At 37.8% G+C, this 21519-nt stretch overlaps 1 protein-coding gene across 1 annotated transcript in view; it reads left to right on the top strand.

The window, feature by feature from the left end:
* The window catches only part of LOC134863739 (protein kinase C-binding protein NELL1-like), a 210527-nt gene that overhangs the window by 174599 nt on the left and 14409 nt on the right, over nt 1-21519 (top strand). Inside the window, exons 15-16 of the mRNA XM_063882394.1 lie at nt 7885-7980; nt 15858-15998. Of these exons, the coding sequence (XP_063738464.1) occupies nt 7885-7980; nt 15858-15998 (237 nt within the window). The remainder of the gene's footprint in view (nt 1-7884; nt 7981-15857; nt 15999-21519) is intronic.

The raw sequence follows: 21519 nt of genomic DNA, 5'->3' as shown, positions 1-21519 counted from the left end.
CTTCTTCCTCCCTGCTCGCTGCTCTGATAGGTTCATGCCCCCACGATTTCCAAAGATGGAAACAGATGAAATCATCCAGACATGGCGTGAACAGCCAGTTAATGTTTCGCCAAACACTGAAAAAGAGGCGGTGAGATGAATATGGTTTCATTGCTTATTCATTGTTGTTTTAGTTGAGTTTTTTAATAAAAATGTGTTGGTCTGGGTTATTTTCTATTATTATTCTATTTTCATATACATATACACGCAAAAACTTAATTTGTTCTTTCATACTTAAACACATAAATGCATCGAAAAATTGACAAAAACACGCATTTAGCATCCACATTCAAGCAAGAATATATTTCATATTATATGTAGTATATTCGTTTGAAGTTATTATTGGGACCTGCTTACATACAGACACTAAACAACATATACATTTAACCTTATGAATGTTGATACAATAATCGCTCTATTTCTGTTTGTGCTTTCCAAGTCATTCGAAAAATATCTGGCTCTGCTAAATGCTCCATGTTCAACAGCTAGTTGCTAACATTCTCTTTCTGCTGTTTTCAGAAAACTAATCCCTAAAAAGGAAATGTGTCAAATTAAACTTCATGCTGTATACAAATGTTTTCTGATCCTGGATGGTCATGGTTAAAAGCAACCAATGTCTGACACTGTAAACACATCTACCCTCCCCAATCTCTTCTCAAAGAGGTTTTGTGAAATCATGTTTTACTTTTGCTTTCTTAGTTAATGTATTTATTAGTGAATTGTATTTCAGTACCGTACAGAAACTGAGTACTATCATGTTGTAACTAGTGCAGAGCCAACAGCAGAACTGGCCGAATACTTGCCTTGTGGTATTGCTGTGATACCGCTCATTGAAATAACTCTACACAAGACGCTGTACTTCCTTGAGCGATACATCTGCCAAGACATACTTAGCTCATACCGTAGACGCAGCTACTCAATAAATCCTGTTAAATGCAATCTGGTTTACAGGAATATACATGTAGGTCTTTCTACTATCGCAGTTAGAATAATCTGTGAAATACAGTTAGCAGATGTCCAAATAGCAGTGTTACTCGCTAACTTTGTCCTCACTACCACGTTTATTTAGTAGTATGTATTCGACCCGCTGACATGTTTTGATTTGATGTGCAATGGCAGAGTGGGGATGTTCATGTCAGCTATCTACTTCAGCTTGTGTTACTGTGAGGAAATAAGGAAAAGTATATGGTGCTTCCATGCAATGTCAGTTATCCAGCAAAAGTGAACTGCAGTTAATAATCTGGAACATTTAAAGGCCGACTGCGTGAGGAATGCATCACTGTCTGCAACATCCTGGTCCTTGTTATTTCAATGTTCTCAGATCATACGGATGAAGCTAAACAGGAGTGTAAAATAGATCATCTGCAAGTCTTTTAGGGCAGCCTCTTACTTTTAGATCTTTATAAAAGCGTGATTTTGGATTAGGATTATGAAATAAAAGATGCTTTTAAGAGATTAGTCCAGGGAAAGCAATCCACTGATTTTAAAGGAGCTTTTCTCTAATTACGTCTATACTATGTGAATCTTGTAGACAAAAGAAAAAGTTGTGTTATGCTGCCCTGTACTGTCATAACTGGAAAATAAATCAAAAAAAGGGTTTTAAATGAATGATGTAATAATGTTTTTGAAGTGAAAGAAATAATCTAAGAAGCCCATTTAAATACTTGAAGCTGTATATTCTATTTATTATGCCACAGATTTATAATTGAACATGATTTCAGTGGAAATGATTACCTTCACTTTTGCTTCTAATATATAGTTGCCCGTCATTGTATCTTCAACATTTCAAAGAGATCAAAGAGCAATTGGCAGTTTTCAATAAAATACAGTTAATGGTAACTATGTGTAACCCAGCAACAGTGTGTGGAAAAGCGTGGAGTTTCAAGGAGTAAAAACATAATTAAGGTGAACAAATTATAATAGTATAGAGTAGTATAGGTGAGAGTTTGTTTCCTATAATTATTCCTGGAATTGCTTTAACTTGGAAACCCACATGGCCCTCAAAGCTGGTCACTCATGTTTGAAATGTGTACCAGAGCGATGGATCTCTGAAAGCACCCGGGGGAATTAACTGTCGTGTCAGCAGTATTGATCAACCACCCTCTCAACCCTCTCCAGATACATTATGGCATTGAAAATGCGACTTTAATCCCTGCCGACAGCCTGGCCCAGCTCCTTATTGTCTTGTAAGTGTGGTCATTATCTGGATGTTCAGTAAAGGCCCAACAGAGAGTACAGCCAAGGGTGAACTGCTTCCACTCTGATGCATATCAAAGTGAGGCATTTGTATGAGTAAATGGGCTGGCTTTAATTCTGTCTTAAGCGAATTTCTGCCCTGATCAGCTCTTTCTTGCTGGCCTACAGTGAACCCCCACCTCTACATTTAAGCCTGCTGCTGTGCATTCATTAGCAAGAAGCTAGGCAGATATCATACCCACACTGCAGAGGGGGAGTCCTCTTTCTATCTCTGATATCTGGTTTGTAGGAGAGAGAGATAGAGGGGAGCCCATTATGTAGATACACCATCTGTTCCTCTGTCGGAACTACTGATGATGTGTTCAGGAGCACTCTGTTATGTGTCGTATTGCACATCCTCCTCCTCCCTGTTCTGAATCTTTAGCAAGACATGTTGAGTTTTTAAAGCTTCATTTCTTTATTTTTGACAAGGAACTTGCAAAAATAGCTGACAGAAACTCTGAATTGAAATTTTACTACATAGTAACATCATTTTGGTTATCAAATAGTCCTGTATAGTAACACCAAGCAACCATGGAGTTACTTTATCATATATCTAATTGTTGTCTATAATGTACCATACTTAGCTCTGATGTGGTCACCAACTTTCCTCACCAGATGGTCTCTGACTTTGTGTGTCAGCTATTTGTCGATCGGCAGGTAGTGTACAGTGGACTAAGGGTTGTTGGAAACCTTATGACCCAACAATCAGACTAAAACTAGATGCCAGCAGTGCTTAAAAACTATATTTACTGTTGGTGTAAACCCTCCTATTGGCAGCGTCTTACAGCCTGCATTCTCCTTTTGTTCCGTTATAACATATATCTTGCAAGGGAACTGCCATCACATGCACTGCACTGTACAAGAAGATTGTGGTTGGTTTTATTTTCTTTCGTCTACATCTAGTAACGCTGACAGCCCTGTGGGGATAAGTCGCGACATGCAAGACTAAACTGACGGTGACCTCTTGTACGGCTGTTATTGTCTCAAAAATGTGATGCCCTTTTTTCTTAATAAGCATGCAAAAAAAAAAAAAAACTAATTTAGACTTCATACATAACAATATAGATTATTGGAGTTAAGGTCTCAAACACCGTGCTTCAGATATAATATGATCTAGGTGGTTATATTGTGTTTGAGGTTTCTGAATCTGTAACTGTTAATATGTGGCCTCCAAACAACGTCAGTAAATGACTTAGGGCTTAATGAATTAGTGGCAAATGGTAATACATAAAAGAGGCAAATTAGTTGTCCTTTTTACTGAACCAGATTCATTTGATTCAATGTTAGGGGCAAATATTCCCAAATGCCTCGTCAAACTGTTGAGAACTTGAAAATGAGATGAGATCATTATCAAGAGGCTAGCAATGTCTAAATGCAGCACATCACTGAGCTTTGACGTGTACTCCACGGGACACAAATTATACACTTAGTTCAATTTCACCTTCAAATTAGAAATCTTGTTTTTTTTTCTCCCTCATGAATTTGTGGAATATCCATTGGCTTTCTCTGTGATATCCCTGCTCTTAATTCTGAGATGGTTCCTTGGATGCCCAACGACCGTGAATGTGGCTGTTAGCCACGGCACAGAGTCGAATGATTCCACTCTCACCACCCACCGGAAAGCAATCTAGGCCCCTAATGGGAAACCCAAATACCAAATCTGTGGATATAAGCATGTGCCAGGAAGTCACGAGTCAGCAGCAGTCGCAGTTAACCAGGAAGATGGTTTAGCTGGAGGTCACGGGGAATACAATGAGGGAGGTCAGCCTCCTCCTCTCAGCACCCGCAAAGGCTATTTTTTGCTGTAGTGGGGGGTCCTGCTAATGTAATCGGGGGAGGGAGCTCAGGGAGGAGGAATGGTGGGGGAATTTGTGCATACAAGTTGATTCAAGGCACACAAATAGTAGAAGATGATGGCGTAAGGAGCTGATGTTTTGTTGAGATGCTTTGTAGAAGTCAGTGCGATTTTGTTGAGATATTTCGAGCAATAATGAACCATGAATGTGAGCTGGAGCATCAATACTAAACATCAGGTTTTTGTGACACAGGAGGATACACAGAGAACAATCTCTACAACCATAGTAATAGAAAATTGTAACAGAATAGTTGCAGTACAGCTCATCTTTCTACTGTATGGGATTTGAATCACCACTTCTCTTCAGTGATATACAATGTTTTGCACTGATGGAAAACAGCAGCACCACATTTTTATTCTCTTTTTATTCTTATTGGGCATGCAAAAGCATCACACTTTCCATGTATAGTCAATGTTATTTTCTCAAAGAAAGCCCCGGAGCACAGCTGTACACCTAGCGAAGATCCAGCATAGCAATTTCAAGGGCAAGTCTGCTTGTTGCCATTCGCCACTGTCTGAAATTCATAGAAAAAGAATGTTAACACATTTAGGTACTGCCCTACTGGCAGATACATGACACAGCCTATAAGAAAAAGTGTTGTACCTCATTTCATCCATATTTCTAAAGATAACACGTGCTGGGTCATGATTGGTTTGTTGGTTATAGCAAAACAAGCCACTAGCAGTAATATATAATGCAGAGTTCAGCTCAATACTGTTGACAGGTTCAACACATGCCTGGCAGTGCATTTTAGCCAAAAATGCCATCCTACAACAATCAATAGCTTATAATTGAACTTTTAAAGGTCTCCTATTATGCTCTTTTATGGCATATATTATAGGTCTTAAATATATAATATTATATATTTGTAAGTGCTGATTCTGTGACTTTCCCTTTCATGCAAATGTTTGGAGCGCAGATCTCTGTCTGAAGAGAGACGTTTCTAACGGAGAAATTCAGCTAAACGCTGCCGTGATTAAACGTCATATTATGTTTCAAACCACATCCAGCATTATTTCTGAAACCAGGCTCCTGGAAATTGGCATTGATTGAAAATGTGGATCTTAAAAACACACACCCATACCCTAATAAAGCCCCCACATCTTTCGAAGTCATTAGTTCAGAAGGCAGGCGACATTATGCTGATGGTGGCAAAATGATAATTAGAGCAGGAGATAGATTGAGTCAATGTAAGTGTAATTAATTTTAAGTGTGAGGTTTATTAGTACAGAGGCAATCAGGCTCCTAATGAGGGCCCGATAGAAGTTCTTACATAGTGGAACCAGTTAAATTGATATTTCTAATGGCTTTTGGCACGGGACTCTGTTTTTATTTATTGCACTAATGCATTCATTTGTATATTAAGCTTTTTTTTCTAAACACCCGGGTGATAATTCAAAGAGATATATTATGTTTCTTCAAAATCATAAAGACGAGGGAGACAAGATGCCGTGTATATGTTACAGACACACCCTATGTAAGTGACTTTAAATAGATTTTTTGGCCCATTAAGACTCGTCTTTCAAATCGTGTCTTTAATTAAGCTGAGAAATGCTCTCTTTAATGAACTTGCTCAATTAAGTCTGCCCTCCTTTTCGGTTTAATCTTTTAACTACTCTTTCTCACTGTCTTTCCTTAAATTACTCTCCCTTTTGTTTTGTGGAGTACGTTCCTCATCCAGCTGTACTCAACCTTCCCCTTCCCCTTTGTGTGTTGGTCTCAGCCATGTCGATGCATCACACCCTTAGCGCTCACAAAACAAATAGCAGTCATTTGCAGTGCCAGCCTGCTTCCAAAAAAAAGGCAGGGAAACAGTTGTACACACATGCTCTTACACTCACACACATATACACAAGATATTCAAAGAAATTCAAAAATATACAGGTTAAATGCCTTTTGATAAATCTGTCTCCTACAAAATGATGTTCCTACAGTATGCAACAAAACTGCAATCATTTTTAATGTTTTGGGGATATTTATCTCGATTAATGAGGTAGTTTTATAGACGTGGTTAGCCTGATCATTTGAAACAAAACAAAAAGCAAAAACACTAGCTGATTATGTTAAGGCTTAAAGTAAATATGCTTGTTACATTATTTAAGTAAGTTTGTATATTTTGCAGGTAGCTTAATAGGAGATCAATAACAATATGCATATACTAACCAATTTGTATCTAAATATAAGCAATTATCAGGCCAGGGTTAAACCTTCATTTATTGACTTATTTTAAGACTCCAGCATTACAATTTCCAAACCTCTAGTGATGGGGGCATACATGTGTTACCTCTCAGGGTGTTTTTCACATACAACTATATATTTTTGGATGTAATTGCTCTCATATTTGTAACAAATAAAACAACGTAATTTCACATTGGCTGCTTCTGTTCAGATCTGAATTAATAGGTTGGAGGTATACATTCGACCAATATCTGTCGTAGTTTAACCAAGGGGGTCATCTTTCACTAACTGCATCTAACCAGACTTTGAGTCAGGTCAGGTCAAAATGCTAATGTGTTCCTTTCAGAAGAGCCATGTGGCTCTATGTGGAAGACATGGATAAATGATACATTTTACCCTGTAGGTGAAAGGACTTTTTCTATACTATATTTTAGCATCTGTGGTGCCATGGCGTTACCGGCAGAACTTACAACATACATCTTACAAAAGAAAATAAGAGGCAGCAAATTCATGAATGCTAGGATTTGATGATATTTCTTTGATGTTACACAACAGCATCTCTGAAAGTAGAGCAGATAGTCCTTGAACTCCTTAAGTGCTCGGCCACAATCAGTGTGTGGATGTGTGTGCGTGTGTGTGTGTGGTTACATTGTAGCTACGTGCTTGTAAGGTTCTTAGAAATTGAGCAATTTAAAAACTGTTCTGTTAACTTGCAGCCAAGTTTGAGGAGCAGACATAAAGTGTTACATCACTGTGCTGTCCAACCAGTACATTCAAGCTTTTTCGAGTAAAATCATAAAAAATATATAATTATCTTGTCAGTTTAGCATTAGCGATCTGATGGGCTACCCAGGTAGAGCACACAAAGTAATTGAAAGGCCATTCCATCAACTAAACACTGCATTTTGAAGTTAGGGACATTTATGAATTTAAAGGAAGAGTTTTTTTAAGCTCATTGTATATATGCTGATAAAAAAGACTTTACGCACTCTGAAAACAAAAATGGAGGAATATTTTCATTAATTTAGTCGTTGTTCTGCCCCCTCAATGAATATAAGGCCAATATTTACTCTAGTGCTGATGCATGTAAAATGTATTCTGTTTTCTTTACAGCCAGTAGTTGTAACTCCATTGCAGTGGCCACCACCATAGTCAATTGCTTTTTTTTTTTTTATTTGAACATATTAATAAGTGCAGTAAGACATTTTTTAACCATGGTCCCTCTTTATATCCATCACTTCACTCTCTTGTAGATAATAACCACTTAAAAAGCAGTGTATCAGGTAATTGGCCAATTTTTGTCACACAATATTGTCACTTTAGATCTTGGGTATTTTATCAAGTTGCCCCATGGCACTTCACATATTGAGCCCACACGCACATACAGAAACATAAAAGACCATTTATCAAGAAATGTGAAAAAAAGTGTGTTTCCTCCCAGTGAAAGCACTTTCCCCTTTGTAATGCCTTCACCTTTAACTGCAAAGCATTTTTTCTTATGCTGCTGCTGCTGCTGTGATATTCAGGATATGATGTCAAACTGAGCAACTACATTTCTCTGTTCTCCCTCTAGCTTTCTGTGAGGAGGGTTGCAGGAGCGGCGGGACCTGTGTGTCTCCCAACACATGTGTGTGTCCCTCAGGATTTACAGGACGCCATTGTGAGACAGGTAAGACCGGAGGAAGACTCCTTCTGACCCGTCGCCTGTCTGGCTTGTCCAGTTGTCCCTGCTTTGCTAGCGCTCAGCCAGAGCATTATATTTTTCAGAGGAGGAGCGGTCATTAGGTCAGTCTGAGGTCTCTCCCTCACTCTTTCTTACCAATACACTCACACACACTTTCACACTTCATTGCTAAAGCCCTATGTTTAAATTTCACCCAGGAGAGCTATACCGAAAGGCAGCTAATTTCTCTCTCTCCTCCTTCATTTTCCTTCCTCTCCAGCCTCCTCATGTTCTTCCTTTTATTGTTTCATCCTCTCCTTTTCCTTCTTTTATCCTCCACATTGTGCTCTCCTCATCTGCTCTTATTCCCCCCTTAATGTCCTACTGCTCCTTCATTTTTCCTCTCTTCTCCTTTTTATGTTTTTTATGGATTTTCCCTTTACTGTATCGTATTTTGTTCATGTAAATGTTCTGCAGAGGCTTATCTCCTACACACCTCTGCCTGAAACGCCTCGATTGGACTCTTTAGTTTACTTCTGGGACAAAGTGATATCACTACAGGCATTATAAGAAAAATAAAGCCCTTTTTTTAACATTAAAGAATGTAAACATGTCACAGTACCGGAAAATGACCACAATAGAATCCCTTTGAGTCCCTGAACTGGATGCAACCTTTGTGTTCACTTACGTATCTATATGAGAAATGTCGGAGTGCACTCATTCTAAGGATTTCTTTTGAATGTCTAGCAAAGTTATTACTTGGACGATGTGTATTCTTACACTTCAAACTCTTGAAAATGCGAAACAAATGTTTTATTTTTATATCAAACCTTAGATTCATTATACATTATGTCAGTTATTCAACGTCACTTTTTGTCTTGTTGAGGAAAAACAAACCTCAACACTACAACTAATAAAGATACACTTTCAAAATTAGCATTTGGACTCCTGAGAGATAATCAGTGGCAATCAGTGTGCAAAACTTTTTATGAAAGCAATCAACTGAAATCTAATTAGCCTCTCGGTAAAGAGCCTCAAATATCAATTTATTAATGATTGAGACAAGCTAATTCCTCAGTGCTGTTCCCTGAAAAAGACATTTAATACCCAAAAGTAACATTTCACAGTTGCAACCTGGCACAGACTTTACACCGGTGCCTGTAAATTGAAATTTGTTGACTGACAAAACAAGGATTTGATTTAAAAAATGTCTATTGAAAATATACCATTGCCTCTCTTTGAACCTATCCAAAAAGGTGAAAAACAACATGCGGGAAAAATAATGAAAAGTTTAAGTGAAGAGCAGATGAGGTGCAGAAAGCAGCCCTCTTCCCTCATCCCACTAATGTGGCCCCTTCCTGTGGCCCTCTGGCTACTGCCCAAGGCTGCTACAGATTTGATGCTGTGCAAAATTACTGTATATCTGAATCTGTGTCAGTCTCTCTGTCAGTTTCGCTCTATATGCACATCTCATTCTCGAAGGAAAATGGTTTGATTTCTACTTACTGTGTGCTATAAGATCAAATATAATAGCCATTACATGTGAACAGAATCCTGAAAACGTATAAAGAGCCAACATCCTTATACCAAACTAAAAAAGAAAATGTTTTGAGTAAATGTGCTGAAACGTGGGAGGTACAGTACATTGGTAGGTGCAAAAAGTGTGACTGTATGGATCTAATATATTTTATAATATTAATATGATTGAATCTATTGGTAGAGGTTGGAGTGTCAGTGACAGATTAAGGTGCAAATGGATATAGGAGCCTGAATTCTCAGTAGAAATGTCACTGTTTAGATTATGGGTATGATTGTACTGACTTGTTGTAATCATAGTTCTATAAGCACTCGCAGAGCCTCAGAGTACATATTTCTCAGGTGTTACTGTTATTGATCAGCACCATTACATTTTTTTTCTTTAAGAGTTTGGTATTCATTCTTAGACTGTCAGCAGGATTTGAAAAAAAAAGACTTGAAACTTAATGGAAAAGTGTAGCAGGGGCCAAGGGGGAACCCATTCACCTTTTGAAAAAGATCCAAATCATGGGTCTGATGCAGACATTTCTTTTTCACTTTCGTTGAGTTTGCATGATTTGTGCATCATTTACCAAAAAGGCTTACGCACTCTCAGTTTTACTTTTTTGTATTACCAACCAAGATCAAAAGTTTATCCACCATCATGTGTTGCCGCTCTTTGTTGTTTGACTGTCTTATACACTTTAAACACACACCACTAAAGTTAAATATATATATATATATATATATATATATATATATATATAGTGTACATTATGTAATAATAGTAGCAAGAAAAATGGAAAAGAAAAATACTTGATGTGTCATGTAAGTGCTGTCAGTGTGGATTTCCCATGAAGACATGTTCTCTGCACAACATGTCACTGTCTTATTGCTCGTCTGTTTTTATCTCATGTATATCTGTCTCTGTGTGTAATAAAACACACCACTACTCCACTGACTCTGCGGTGTATACTGTCGCACAGCTGGAGGTTAAGAGCATCTAAATTTAAAGCCGATGGCTACGGAGTCAATCTTCTTATGTATCTTTTCATCTTCTCTTACATTTGACCTCTCCTCGCGAACAATCCACTGTTTGATGATTGTGACTTTTTCTTAGAAATTCTTCACTCTAGAGAGGATCAAAAAGTTAACCACTATCCAAACAATGAAAGTACGGTTCACACATAGTTTAGTGCATTGTTTGTCAAGAAAATATGTAGTCTAAACACAATACTGTTGGATACATGGTTTATTTATAACACGAGGTTGGAGATTTTTCCTTCAATCAAACGGCAGTTAAGTTCAAAGTGTGAAAGTGACAAATGACATGTTGAAACTATTTAAATGTAATTTTAGATCAACATCTGAGCAACATTAAATGATATGATTAGTCTAAATCTAGCTTTAAACTAAAGTTGTATCTGTTCAAATGTTGCTGTTTTTATTCTATCTCTCTATACTGGCTGTGAAATCTTCTCACAGTGAGGACAGTGGAAGCCATGAGGACGGAAATGTTTACTCTTAGTGCAGAAAAACCTTCCACAAATAGAACAAAGCTAATATGAGGCTTATTTAGAAAATGAGGAGAAAAACCTTTAAACTACATTCCAGCTTTATTAGTTATTGGATCTTTATATGCTTGCTAATTGACAGAAGTTAAACGATAGCTAAGCATAGTCTAATATTTGGCGGTCATAATATCACTAGCAATGTTAATTTTGTTGAAGGAATATGTCACCCAATCCAATTAATTACTCTTCTTCATAAATTGTGTTTGTGTAACGGTAAACTATGCAGCTTTGTCTTAATTCTGAAAATGCCATTTTGCACAGATTTGCTGAATTAAATGTCTAAGGCTTACGCTATATGTAAGTGTTGTTTCAAAAACAAATCAGCATCATGTTGAAAATATATTTAGAATTAGCTTCACACTGAAAAATTATAAACTGAAACGTCAGTTTGATATAGATACAATAAGATTAACGTTTGTTTTGACCTGCAAAACACCAAATATAGAATTACTAGAAAAATCATCCTTTTAAAACCTCCACACACGTAATGTTCTTCCTGCTCTAAGGTTTGGATCATGTAACTATGTAGTTACTGTATGTAGTCACCACAGATATTTTATAATAGGATCATTTAAATTAATGAAACTACCAGCTGAAATGCATTTCATTCAATACTGCCTGACTGTGGTCCCTCAAATTGGTCTTTTAATCCAGCAGTTTATTAATGTAATGTAAAGTTATTGTTCACAGACTATCAGATGTTTTATTTTTATCTGCAAACGAATAACTGTAAATGCCTCTAGTTTTGTTCTCCGTTTCAAAGGGTTGCTATGAGCAAAACCATGGAAATATTAGCAGGCCATAGTTTTCTCCCAAGAGTTTAGGAATTATTTGAACTATATTTGGATTATTTCCATTTCCTTTAGTAGTTTGGGACGTCAAAAAGTATTCACAATTCGATGTTGGGATAATCCACAAGCAGGCAGGAAACGAGTTCAGCAGAAAGTACTAAGTGCTCTCGTTTGCATTATAATGGAAGGAAACAGAAGGAAATGTGATATGCTGTCGGGCTGCTTTCCTTCCTCTGGCTGTAACAAAGATTGATGGAGTGTGTGAACTTGAGCATATTGTACTTTATACCACAGGAAGGTCACCTGTCCACATCACTGCCACGGACAGGGAGGACTGTTCACACACACAAGCTAACAAATAGTTTTATAGGACTATTGAACAACAGGAATTATTAGCTGTGTGTGAATGAAGTGAGCTTTTATTACATCTACATGAAAAGGCTTTACTAGGTGGGTGATGAGTGGGCTTTTAAATAAAATATGCTCTTCATAAAAAGAGATAAAGCGTCTCAGTAGAATTAGTATTTATTTCTGAGTTACAGTTGGTGCAGTGGATTATCACAGGTCTCAGATCAGAGGGATAATCTTTTCACTTGTGGTTTCAGTTTCACTTCTCCTTTCATTGTGGATCCATCATTGAAATACAGTATCTGTTGTACTGATAAGCATTGTCGTCATATGGCAGGCAGGATTTTGGCAAAGTACAGCATGTAGTACTTTGCAAACACCTACATACTTTTTATTTGATGCAATCTATAACATCTTTTACTGTATATCTACTTATATTCCTGTGTTTACGTAAAAAGATTGCCTTACATGCTTCCAAGAGAATGAACCACTCCCCTCCTGCCATTGTGAATATAATACATCATTGATGGATGGGAGAAAATTCACATTTACTCTAAAAAAATATAAATAAGGTAGAGAACAGATAAAAAACATTTAAATACAAAAAGTAGGAAATTTACACTTGAATCTTAAAAGGTTATGCACATAGCAATATGCACAACCAAGCCAAAATTACATATTTATTCAATGTGAAACAAGAATCTGACCTTTTTACCCTTCTCTCACTCTGGCATTGTTGTGTTATTTGGCAGTACTAAAACCAAAAATACATAAGACTCGAGCCCCAAAAATATTTTTGAAAGAATGGTATGATGCATTTTATACATATTACACAATAAATAAAGCCATTAATAATGGAAATAAAATGATTTCTGACAACACATAATTGCATGCAGGAACAAAAGTAACATTGATTGTAATACAGGTTGACAGTGACAGTTGGCAGCAGCTTAACCCCGAAGCTAAATCCAGCAAATAAAGTTAATGATCAGCTGTGTCTGGATCAGGTCACTGAAATGAGCATTCCTCTTGGGTTGTCTTGTCTATAGGTTCATTGTTCTGCTATATCGTCCTAACAAATTTTCCCACACTGTTGACCCAGTATAGTTTCAAACACCTTGACACACTGTTGAAGCTGAAAATAGGAATTAAATTACATATCCATGGTATACGGAATACAGAGTCGAACAGTGAAATGTGTGTCACTATCCTCTGAAATACAGAGAAACCAAAGATAGATGAAGAGAGAAGAGAGAGCAGGTGAAATACATTTTGAAAGATGTTCCATTCAAAACTGTATTTAAGATGAAAAGAAGAATTTCAGCACTTCAAATACCTTGCAATTAAAGTGGTTTTGTTTGATAGTAGCAGTGGAAAAACCTCTGAAATGAGTCACTTTTCATAAATTATGGACAGTGTTGGAGTGGAGGACAGAATTACTGTTATTAGGAAGGCGTGCAGCAGAGGTTCCTTTTGTTTGGCACTGATTTCCAACCAGCCATATTTTCCCCTTCCAAGGCTCTGTCCATAAGAACATAAACATATTTATTTATTTTTGCAAAGCAGGGCAGTGTACTAAAATAATAGTCTAAAAAAATATGCCTAAATTGAATATTTGAAGGTCAAATGAAAAGGAATAAATGTAATGAATAACTAATCTGGCCTTATTCTGTTTCAATCCTTGTGCCATAATCAACCTACGTATGTTGTGCGAACCAGAACAAAATTCTCCAATGTTGGTGGAAAACTGACGGGATCTAGATTTTTGATCAGTCTACAGTAGAGATGCAAGGGAAATTGTTCATTGCGATGTATTTCAACTTTAGGAATGATGGATTATGTAACTAATAGTATCACTTTGTGTTCTTTGAAGCAGGAGTACTGTATTATGCTTTTGGGGTTTTTGCTTTCCTGTTGTGCGTTTTATAGTTGTTTATGCATGTGTATGGTCTGCAAAGGCTAAAATCCCCAAATTCCCTCCAGAGGAAGTTTCTCTAGACCACACTTAAGTAATAAAGAATTGGGTTGAGTAAGTTATTGATGGATTGGATCTCAAGGAAACCATGCCACCATGCAACAAGCCTAAGCACTTGTGCATATGCCTTCTCATGCACACACACAGCACTGCTCTTTTGTTGAAGGGTTAGCTGCTCTCCGCCACCAGTCCCCTTTAATCTTGGTTTGTTTCAGTAAGATGTCAGAGAGGGAATCTTTTGGTGTAGCGCTGAGCAGATCTCTGACCTGAGAAGCTGACAGAGGGCAGCCCCCCAAGCAGCTGTCGCGTCTTATTACCAACAGCACAACAGGCTAACAACACAACCTCAACACAAAATGCTAAATGATTCACCTTGGACTTTACTTAAAAAGATCAACATCTCTTTCATTTATTTACACGTATTGTCTGTAAGCCTTTTCAGTGCATCGGATAGCTGTCTGCAATGGTAAAAGTCAGTGTGAAGGAGTAAGGGAGATAAAACTGTTTAGTATTCTATCGAAAGACAGAACCTACCGACATGTTGAAAATATGCATCCGTATCTGCGAACTGCATGAAAAGCATTTACTTTCTATTGAAAAACATAACAAGCTCCACAAGCTGACAACTGCAAATATATTCAGTAGAGGGATCTGTGCTTATTAAAGCAAACACTGAAAGCAGGGAACATCTACTGAAATAGCCTAAATGTGTCCGCTGTTATGTTGTATTTTTTTAATTTAAACTAAACTCAACAGAGCCTTCAAAAATAAAGACACTGATCCTGATATAGACAATAGATATGCTTTACATTTTCTGTCGTCTGTTGTTCACGATTGTTCAATATTAAATCAGATTCTCTAAGAAATTAGAAGCTTTAAAGTTGTTTGTTACCAAGATGTTGCTTTCCTTGTATTATTGGCGGTACTGCTTTGACACACTTCTGTACATGAATACTTTTAGAGTCCATTACATACCATGACCAGTGTCTGCTGGTTAAGCCACTAACTATTAAACATTTATTTGGTTGATTTGCTTGAAAAATGTGGGCTTTCCATCTTCAACGACAACATTAAACACGATCCTATTCAAACGGTCCTTTGCTACTTTTCCCCTATATGCTATTGATTACATTTAGGTGAATGAAGGTGTGACTGAAGGTCAGGCCTAAACCATCAGGGTGTGTGCTCAGGTCAGGTCTTATGCAGCCAGAAGCTAGAGAGCTGCAGATGAGGAGCAAAGCTCACAGCATACATAATGGATGAGAAAGATTTGCTCCCCGGAGAAGTAGCAAAGACCTAACCCCTTTGGGCTGGTCATATGTATGCACGCCGCACACCAGAAACAAACCAAGCGGAGTAGAAACAGCAGGATGGACGAGGAAAAGAAAAAGAGAAGTTCAGGAAGGAAACAACTCTGCTGTCAAATGGTATGATTTCCAATAAACTCTGATTCCTGCTGCGGCAGACAGAGCTGATGTTTTGGTTGTATAATGTGGGCAGCCGCTGACCCAGCTCATCTGCAGTGGCAGCGGATTTTCCCTCTGATTTGATCAAATTCTACTGTTGTAACAAGCACTGATCAAAACACAGGAAAACAAGAAAGAGAGAAATAGGCTGAAGTTTCAAGGTTAGGTTTCTGAAAATAACTTCCACTGATACTGTGTGTTTTTGTGTCTTCAGATATTGACGAGTGTGCAGAGGGCCTGATCCAGTGCCACAACCACTCTCGCTGTGTCAACCTGCCCGGCTGGTACCACTGTGAGTGCAGAAGTGGTTTCCATGACAATGGCTCCTACCTGCTCGATGGGAGATCCTGCATCGGTAAGCATACGTTGAATTGTAAACATGCTTGGCACTGCTTGAAATAGCACTGCCTCAGTCCACTACGCAATTGCTTTACTTTTCCCCCCATTTTTGTTCACATGCTCATTAATTATGAATACTGTCACTGCGTGGCTTCCTCTTCAGGTCTCTTTTCTCTCTAGTCTCCTACATCAAAACTTGAGTGCTATTCTTTGTCTGATTTATCCTCTTTGAAAATAAAGCATGTAGGCGGATGCTGGCTTGATGTTACATATGGATTCATGTGCGCTTTCTCTATTATGCAGCAGGTCTTCAAGCGGACTCATTGTTCTCCCTTTTCCCCTTCTTTATTATGTCGGCTCGCTCCAATTCGAAAAAAAATAATGGGATGATTTGTTTATTTAAATAATGCTAAGCAGAAGTGTGGACGATTAAGCACATAGGGAACTTCACTAAACCGACAGGAGTGGGTCAGCAGGAATGAAAAAAGACATTTGAAATGAAAATATTATTAATATTAACGGTTACTTAATGTACTAAAATGAATAATAATATACTTACATTAAGACACAACATGATACAATCTAAACAAAGAATGTAGTAACATAATCATCAAACCCTTAAGGATAATCTTCAAGCGTTACATGCATATTGTTGTATAAAATTAGAATTTAAGTATGAATAAAAACTTTAGGTCCACTGGCATCAGCTCAAGCAAAAATGGTACTCTGTACTGTATATGATCAACTGTACACTAAAGCTTTAAAATTGACCATAAAGTATTAAAATGGAGCTGAAGTATGAAGTGGTAATGAATGATAAAACTGAAGTTAAGTCCCTTTAATTTGTACTTAAGTACAGTAATTCAATCATTTCACTTGGTAGCTTTTCATCCCCGTTTATAACACAGTGTCTATAAGGAACAACGGAGCAATCTTATTCTTTAAACAAATTTGCTCTATGGACACAGGGTTAAAAAGTCCTGTAGTAAGCATTATCATGCATGTATATACATTTCCAGGCACAATTGTAAACTGTTTTTTTTTTATGCTGCCTGGAAACTCTTCTCCTGCTAAATCTGTGTTGTTATTTTGTTAGAGCTCAGTGTCCAACTGAGCGGTAACCAACCCACAATTAACCTGTGGAGGTCAAGAGATTAAAAACAGAAACCCAATTCTGAGCACTTCTACAGTATCTGAAACAAAACACATTTTAAATGTTTAAGCAGCTTCTAAGTATGTAGATCCAATACCCTTGATCATATGGATCAGTTCATCCAACTGTTTTATTATTTCCTGGACTATTTCAGATTTAGTTGGATGAAATGTATTGCATCCGTGACATTTTTCAAATCTGGTAAGCCGCCCCTACTGAAAACAGGTTCCCGTGCGTAAGGATAAAGGTTAACTGTCTTAGTTTAACGTGTCTCTGTGCTGACATATCTTCCAGAAATCAGCATGAGCAGCTTGCTGATTCCTGGCACACACATTACCCGAACATCACGATGTTCAGTGGTTCAGCATATTACAGATGACAATCTGCCTGCAGGAGAGCAGGACCTCACAATAATAAATATCCCAGAAAAATTCCAAGGCACTGCTTTTATTTTTGCCTAGCAGTTAATATAAAACTGTAATAGATGCAGCAAACAGGACCGCTTGACTGAATGAAATGCTTTCACTTAACATTTAAATATAAATGCTACATCAGCAGTTCACTTTTGATTTGTTTTCCTCGAGGGGGGAGGTTTGATGATTCCCACTGAAATTGGTTTCACTCAAATGTAATTGTTATGGAAAGCAACATATGTTCAACTAGTCCACAGCATCTCAGTCACCAGCTCACATTGACTCTTACAAATGTTTCGATCTTCTGATTTCCTGTTCATTCAGAATGCAGCGTAAATTGTTAGTAAGCCTATTGTAATGATAAGTTCTGTTGAACTGTATATTTTCATGAAATCATTTAAATATGCTATATTATTTTAATAATCTCTTGGTAATACTAACATTTTGGAATTGGAATGTTAAAACTTTATTTCCTTAATATGTTAAAAATAAAATGACACAATGGACACACACGCACTGAATGAATAATGCCTGATAATGTCCAAGTCTTATCATGTTAGGGAAAACCTTGCTGTTTATTCTGGCATCGTCTTGGCTATGTTAGTGATTTGCTTTTGCAAACACACACACACACACACACACACACACACACACACACACACACACACACACACACACACACACACACTCGTAAACACAAAGGGGAAATTTGAAGTCAGAACAGAAATTGTTGGGGTCATGTCTATCGTTTTATAATTCGCTAATGTAAAAATGATTGAGGTCATGCCTACATCAAACAATGAGAAAAGAAACCAATCTCGTCCCCTTAAACTGTGTTAGCTTTATCAAATAACACTTGAGTCCTGGTGAGGGAATGACTGTGCACATTAAAAAAATACACTTCTTTTCTTCTGTCAGTGTTAAAAAAAACATGGCAAAAAACCCCACATAATAACAAATGATTTTAATAATGCTAACTGACAGAAAAGGGGTCTATTAGAGAGGAAGTGTGTACGGGGCACCATCCTGTGTTTTGGACCTTAATGGTCTCCAGAGCGATGCTGAAATAAAGTGTTCATATTTATTCCTGACATTTTTGCTCAGTATTTTCCTAACTCTCTATTACTTTTGTGTCACATTATGGCTTAAGCTCCTCCATAAGTTGCGTATTTAGCAAATTACTAGGAAAGCATCTAATGCCTGGAACATATTAAACACACAAATCAACGGCAGAGAGGATTATGCCGCGGTAATGGTCTGAGAAGTGTCCTTGGATCATCAGAAATGTTTTTTTTGGGGGGTTTTTGCCAGGTCCAAAGTAAACGTAAGGATCATTTAAGTCTCACGATTCATGAACATTATGATTTAATCTCTTACTGTGTTGCCATTGCACCAGGCCAATGCTGTGATGAAGACATCTAAGACCAAGATTTTTTTTCACTGTTTGTTTTTCTACAAATAAGTTTTCAATCAGAAAGATTGAAAAGATGTTATAATTACATAAACAATTAGGTAGCAAATGACTCAAATGAGGACCTCACTCTCATCAGTCACAAGTCTAATTGGACATTAAAGCATACATATTCATATCCATGACAGGAAATATACTATGTAATGTGAAAGCGCTTATGTGCTCGTCGTTGAGAGATGCCATTAATTACACTGCTTTTATAGATGTTCCAGCACAAAGTTTGACATATTGTGTGTGTCACTTCTTAACCAGAAAAAGACTTGAAGTTGTGATATGTCCCCCCCCCCCCCCCCCCCCCCCCATTTTGCAGTATTAAGCCTGAAGCCAGCAGGGGAAATAAGTACGAATGACAATTTAACAGGATTTTCCCCCTCCAGAATATCCCTCCAACACACTCATGAGTCAACCAAACAGAAAGTAGCATTTGGTAATAAGAGAGACGGATCAAAGTAGAGAGAAGCAGCGTCAGCCAGTTAACTGTATCAACGGCTGCATGTTGGCCGACAGTTTGTGAAAGAAACAGGAAGGGCGAGAGTTAGCGGGCAGATGGAGGAGGATAATGTTTTGTCAAAGCAGTGTCTTTGTCTGTGTGTATATATTGGTGTACATAATTGGCTTTGTTTCCTTTGTTTTAGATTAACTTTCAGATGCTAATTAACAACCAAAAGCATCACTTTCAAATACTATTTTCTAAAAAAACACAAAACTTGTTAAGAGCAATGAGTTGCTGAAGACAATTTATTATATCCTGTGGTTTGCTGCCTCAGCAAATGTGGGAATTATTCAGAGTTGGTGAATGTGTGTGCTTTGAAAAGGGCCTTCCACCTAAAGGATATGCTGGGTTTTTTCAAATGAACAGAGCACTTTGTAGGTGATAATTCATGTTTCGCACAAGGTGCAACTGGCTGTGCTACTTTTAAGGCGTCCCACTGGGTGACAGATGAATCTCAAAGAGTCTTTTATCTGTAAAGTGTGCTCTTCCCCTTTGGGTTATACCATTATGTTGAACAGACACTGCAGGAATGTCCTTGCATCCAGTTTTTGTTTTTATCCCCCACATGTTTAAAAAATATGTACATATAAGAAGAATAGGACGGACATCGGACAAACTGAAAATAAGATCACCTAATGAAAACACAGTGAGATTTTTTTTATGAATGAAACCCAAAATTGCACTTAAAATGATACTACTCCACAGTATGTAGTGTGGTTAACTCCAAATGTCTGGATAAAGATGACTGCTAAAACCAAACAGAAGAACAGCCAATGGTATTGTTTAGTAATTCATTCTGTTACAGCAGGCTTTAACAAACACCATATTCCATTAGCCCTATCTTCACTGTTCAACCGTCGACATCACGACAAAACACACGAGGAAAAGGTGCCACAGCGAGTTCAGACAGGTCGTAACTGAGAATACTGAATGGTGAAGAGGTTTCTAGAAAGAAGAGATCAATGACACAAGGTTAAATACTTTGTCGTTTAGAGTGTGTTATATTTGTAGATTAATCCCAGTGACAATGACTGAACTACTATCTTCCCTTTTGCAGCTGTGTTTTATGGTAAGCAGACCCCACAAAAAATGTATTTTATTAAAATACAGATAAAAGAAAAACAGGTAGGGGGATTGCATTGATATACCAACAAAATGTCACAAAAAAAGGCTGTATTTGCCTATTTCTGTTTTTTTGACTTGTCAATGTTACACAGCATGACATGGGCTAGGTGCATGACACGGCAGTTCATTTTGCGTAATTCGTTTTTCTGGTCGCTAAAGCTAATCAGCAGTAAACCGCTACGTGTTACCTGTGCCGGTACAGTATGTTCCTCACCGTAGGGAACACAGAGTGGTTTACTGCTGTTTTCCTATGGTGAGGAACATACCGGCAAAACAGGCGGAAGCTAGCTTGATGAACCTCCAAAGCGCTCTGAACTGCTCCCGGCTGAGAATAACAGTGAGCCTATGTTTTTTTTTTATTCAGAGTAGTGCTATACCGCAATGCATTCCTTTGCGTGCATCATGTTGCCTTGTGTTGCACTGCATACTGTTGTGGGGAGGAGTAGATGAGCTACAAGCAGCAGTCCCTTTTCCTTCATTACTTTGACTGAGCGCTGCATGGGCTGCATCTAAAAACACGTTTATTATGTCTAATGCTTTAGGGAGAGCCAGGTGGCTTTAATAAACAGATTGTGCATAAAGATGAGGATAATACACCATAAACCCCCCCTCCCTCCCCACCACTGTCTCGCTGCACGACAGCGTGCATGCATCATTTTCTCTCTCGCTGTCATATACATAACCTTTCCATATGGGCTGCCTGGAGATATACCAAAGAATTATGATTTCAATACTCGAATACTGAGCCTTCTGATGCCTTCTAATTACCAACATCTGTCACAGGGATTTAGTGGCGGTGTGTGCATCTATGCCTGTGTGAATGCGTGTTGTCATTTATATGCACTGCAGGATTAGTGCTCCCATGTGAAACCGCACATAGGT

This window comes from Eleginops maclovinus, chromosome 4 (assembly GCF_036324505.1).
Source record: "Eleginops maclovinus isolate JMC-PN-2008 ecotype Puerto Natales chromosome 4, JC_Emac_rtc_rv5, whole genome shotgun sequence".
NCBI lineage: Eukaryota > Metazoa > Chordata > Actinopteri > Perciformes > Eleginopidae > Eleginops > Eleginops maclovinus.
The sequence above is the reverse complement of the archived record's forward strand: the minus strand, read 5'-3'. Positions and strand labels throughout refer to the sequence as shown.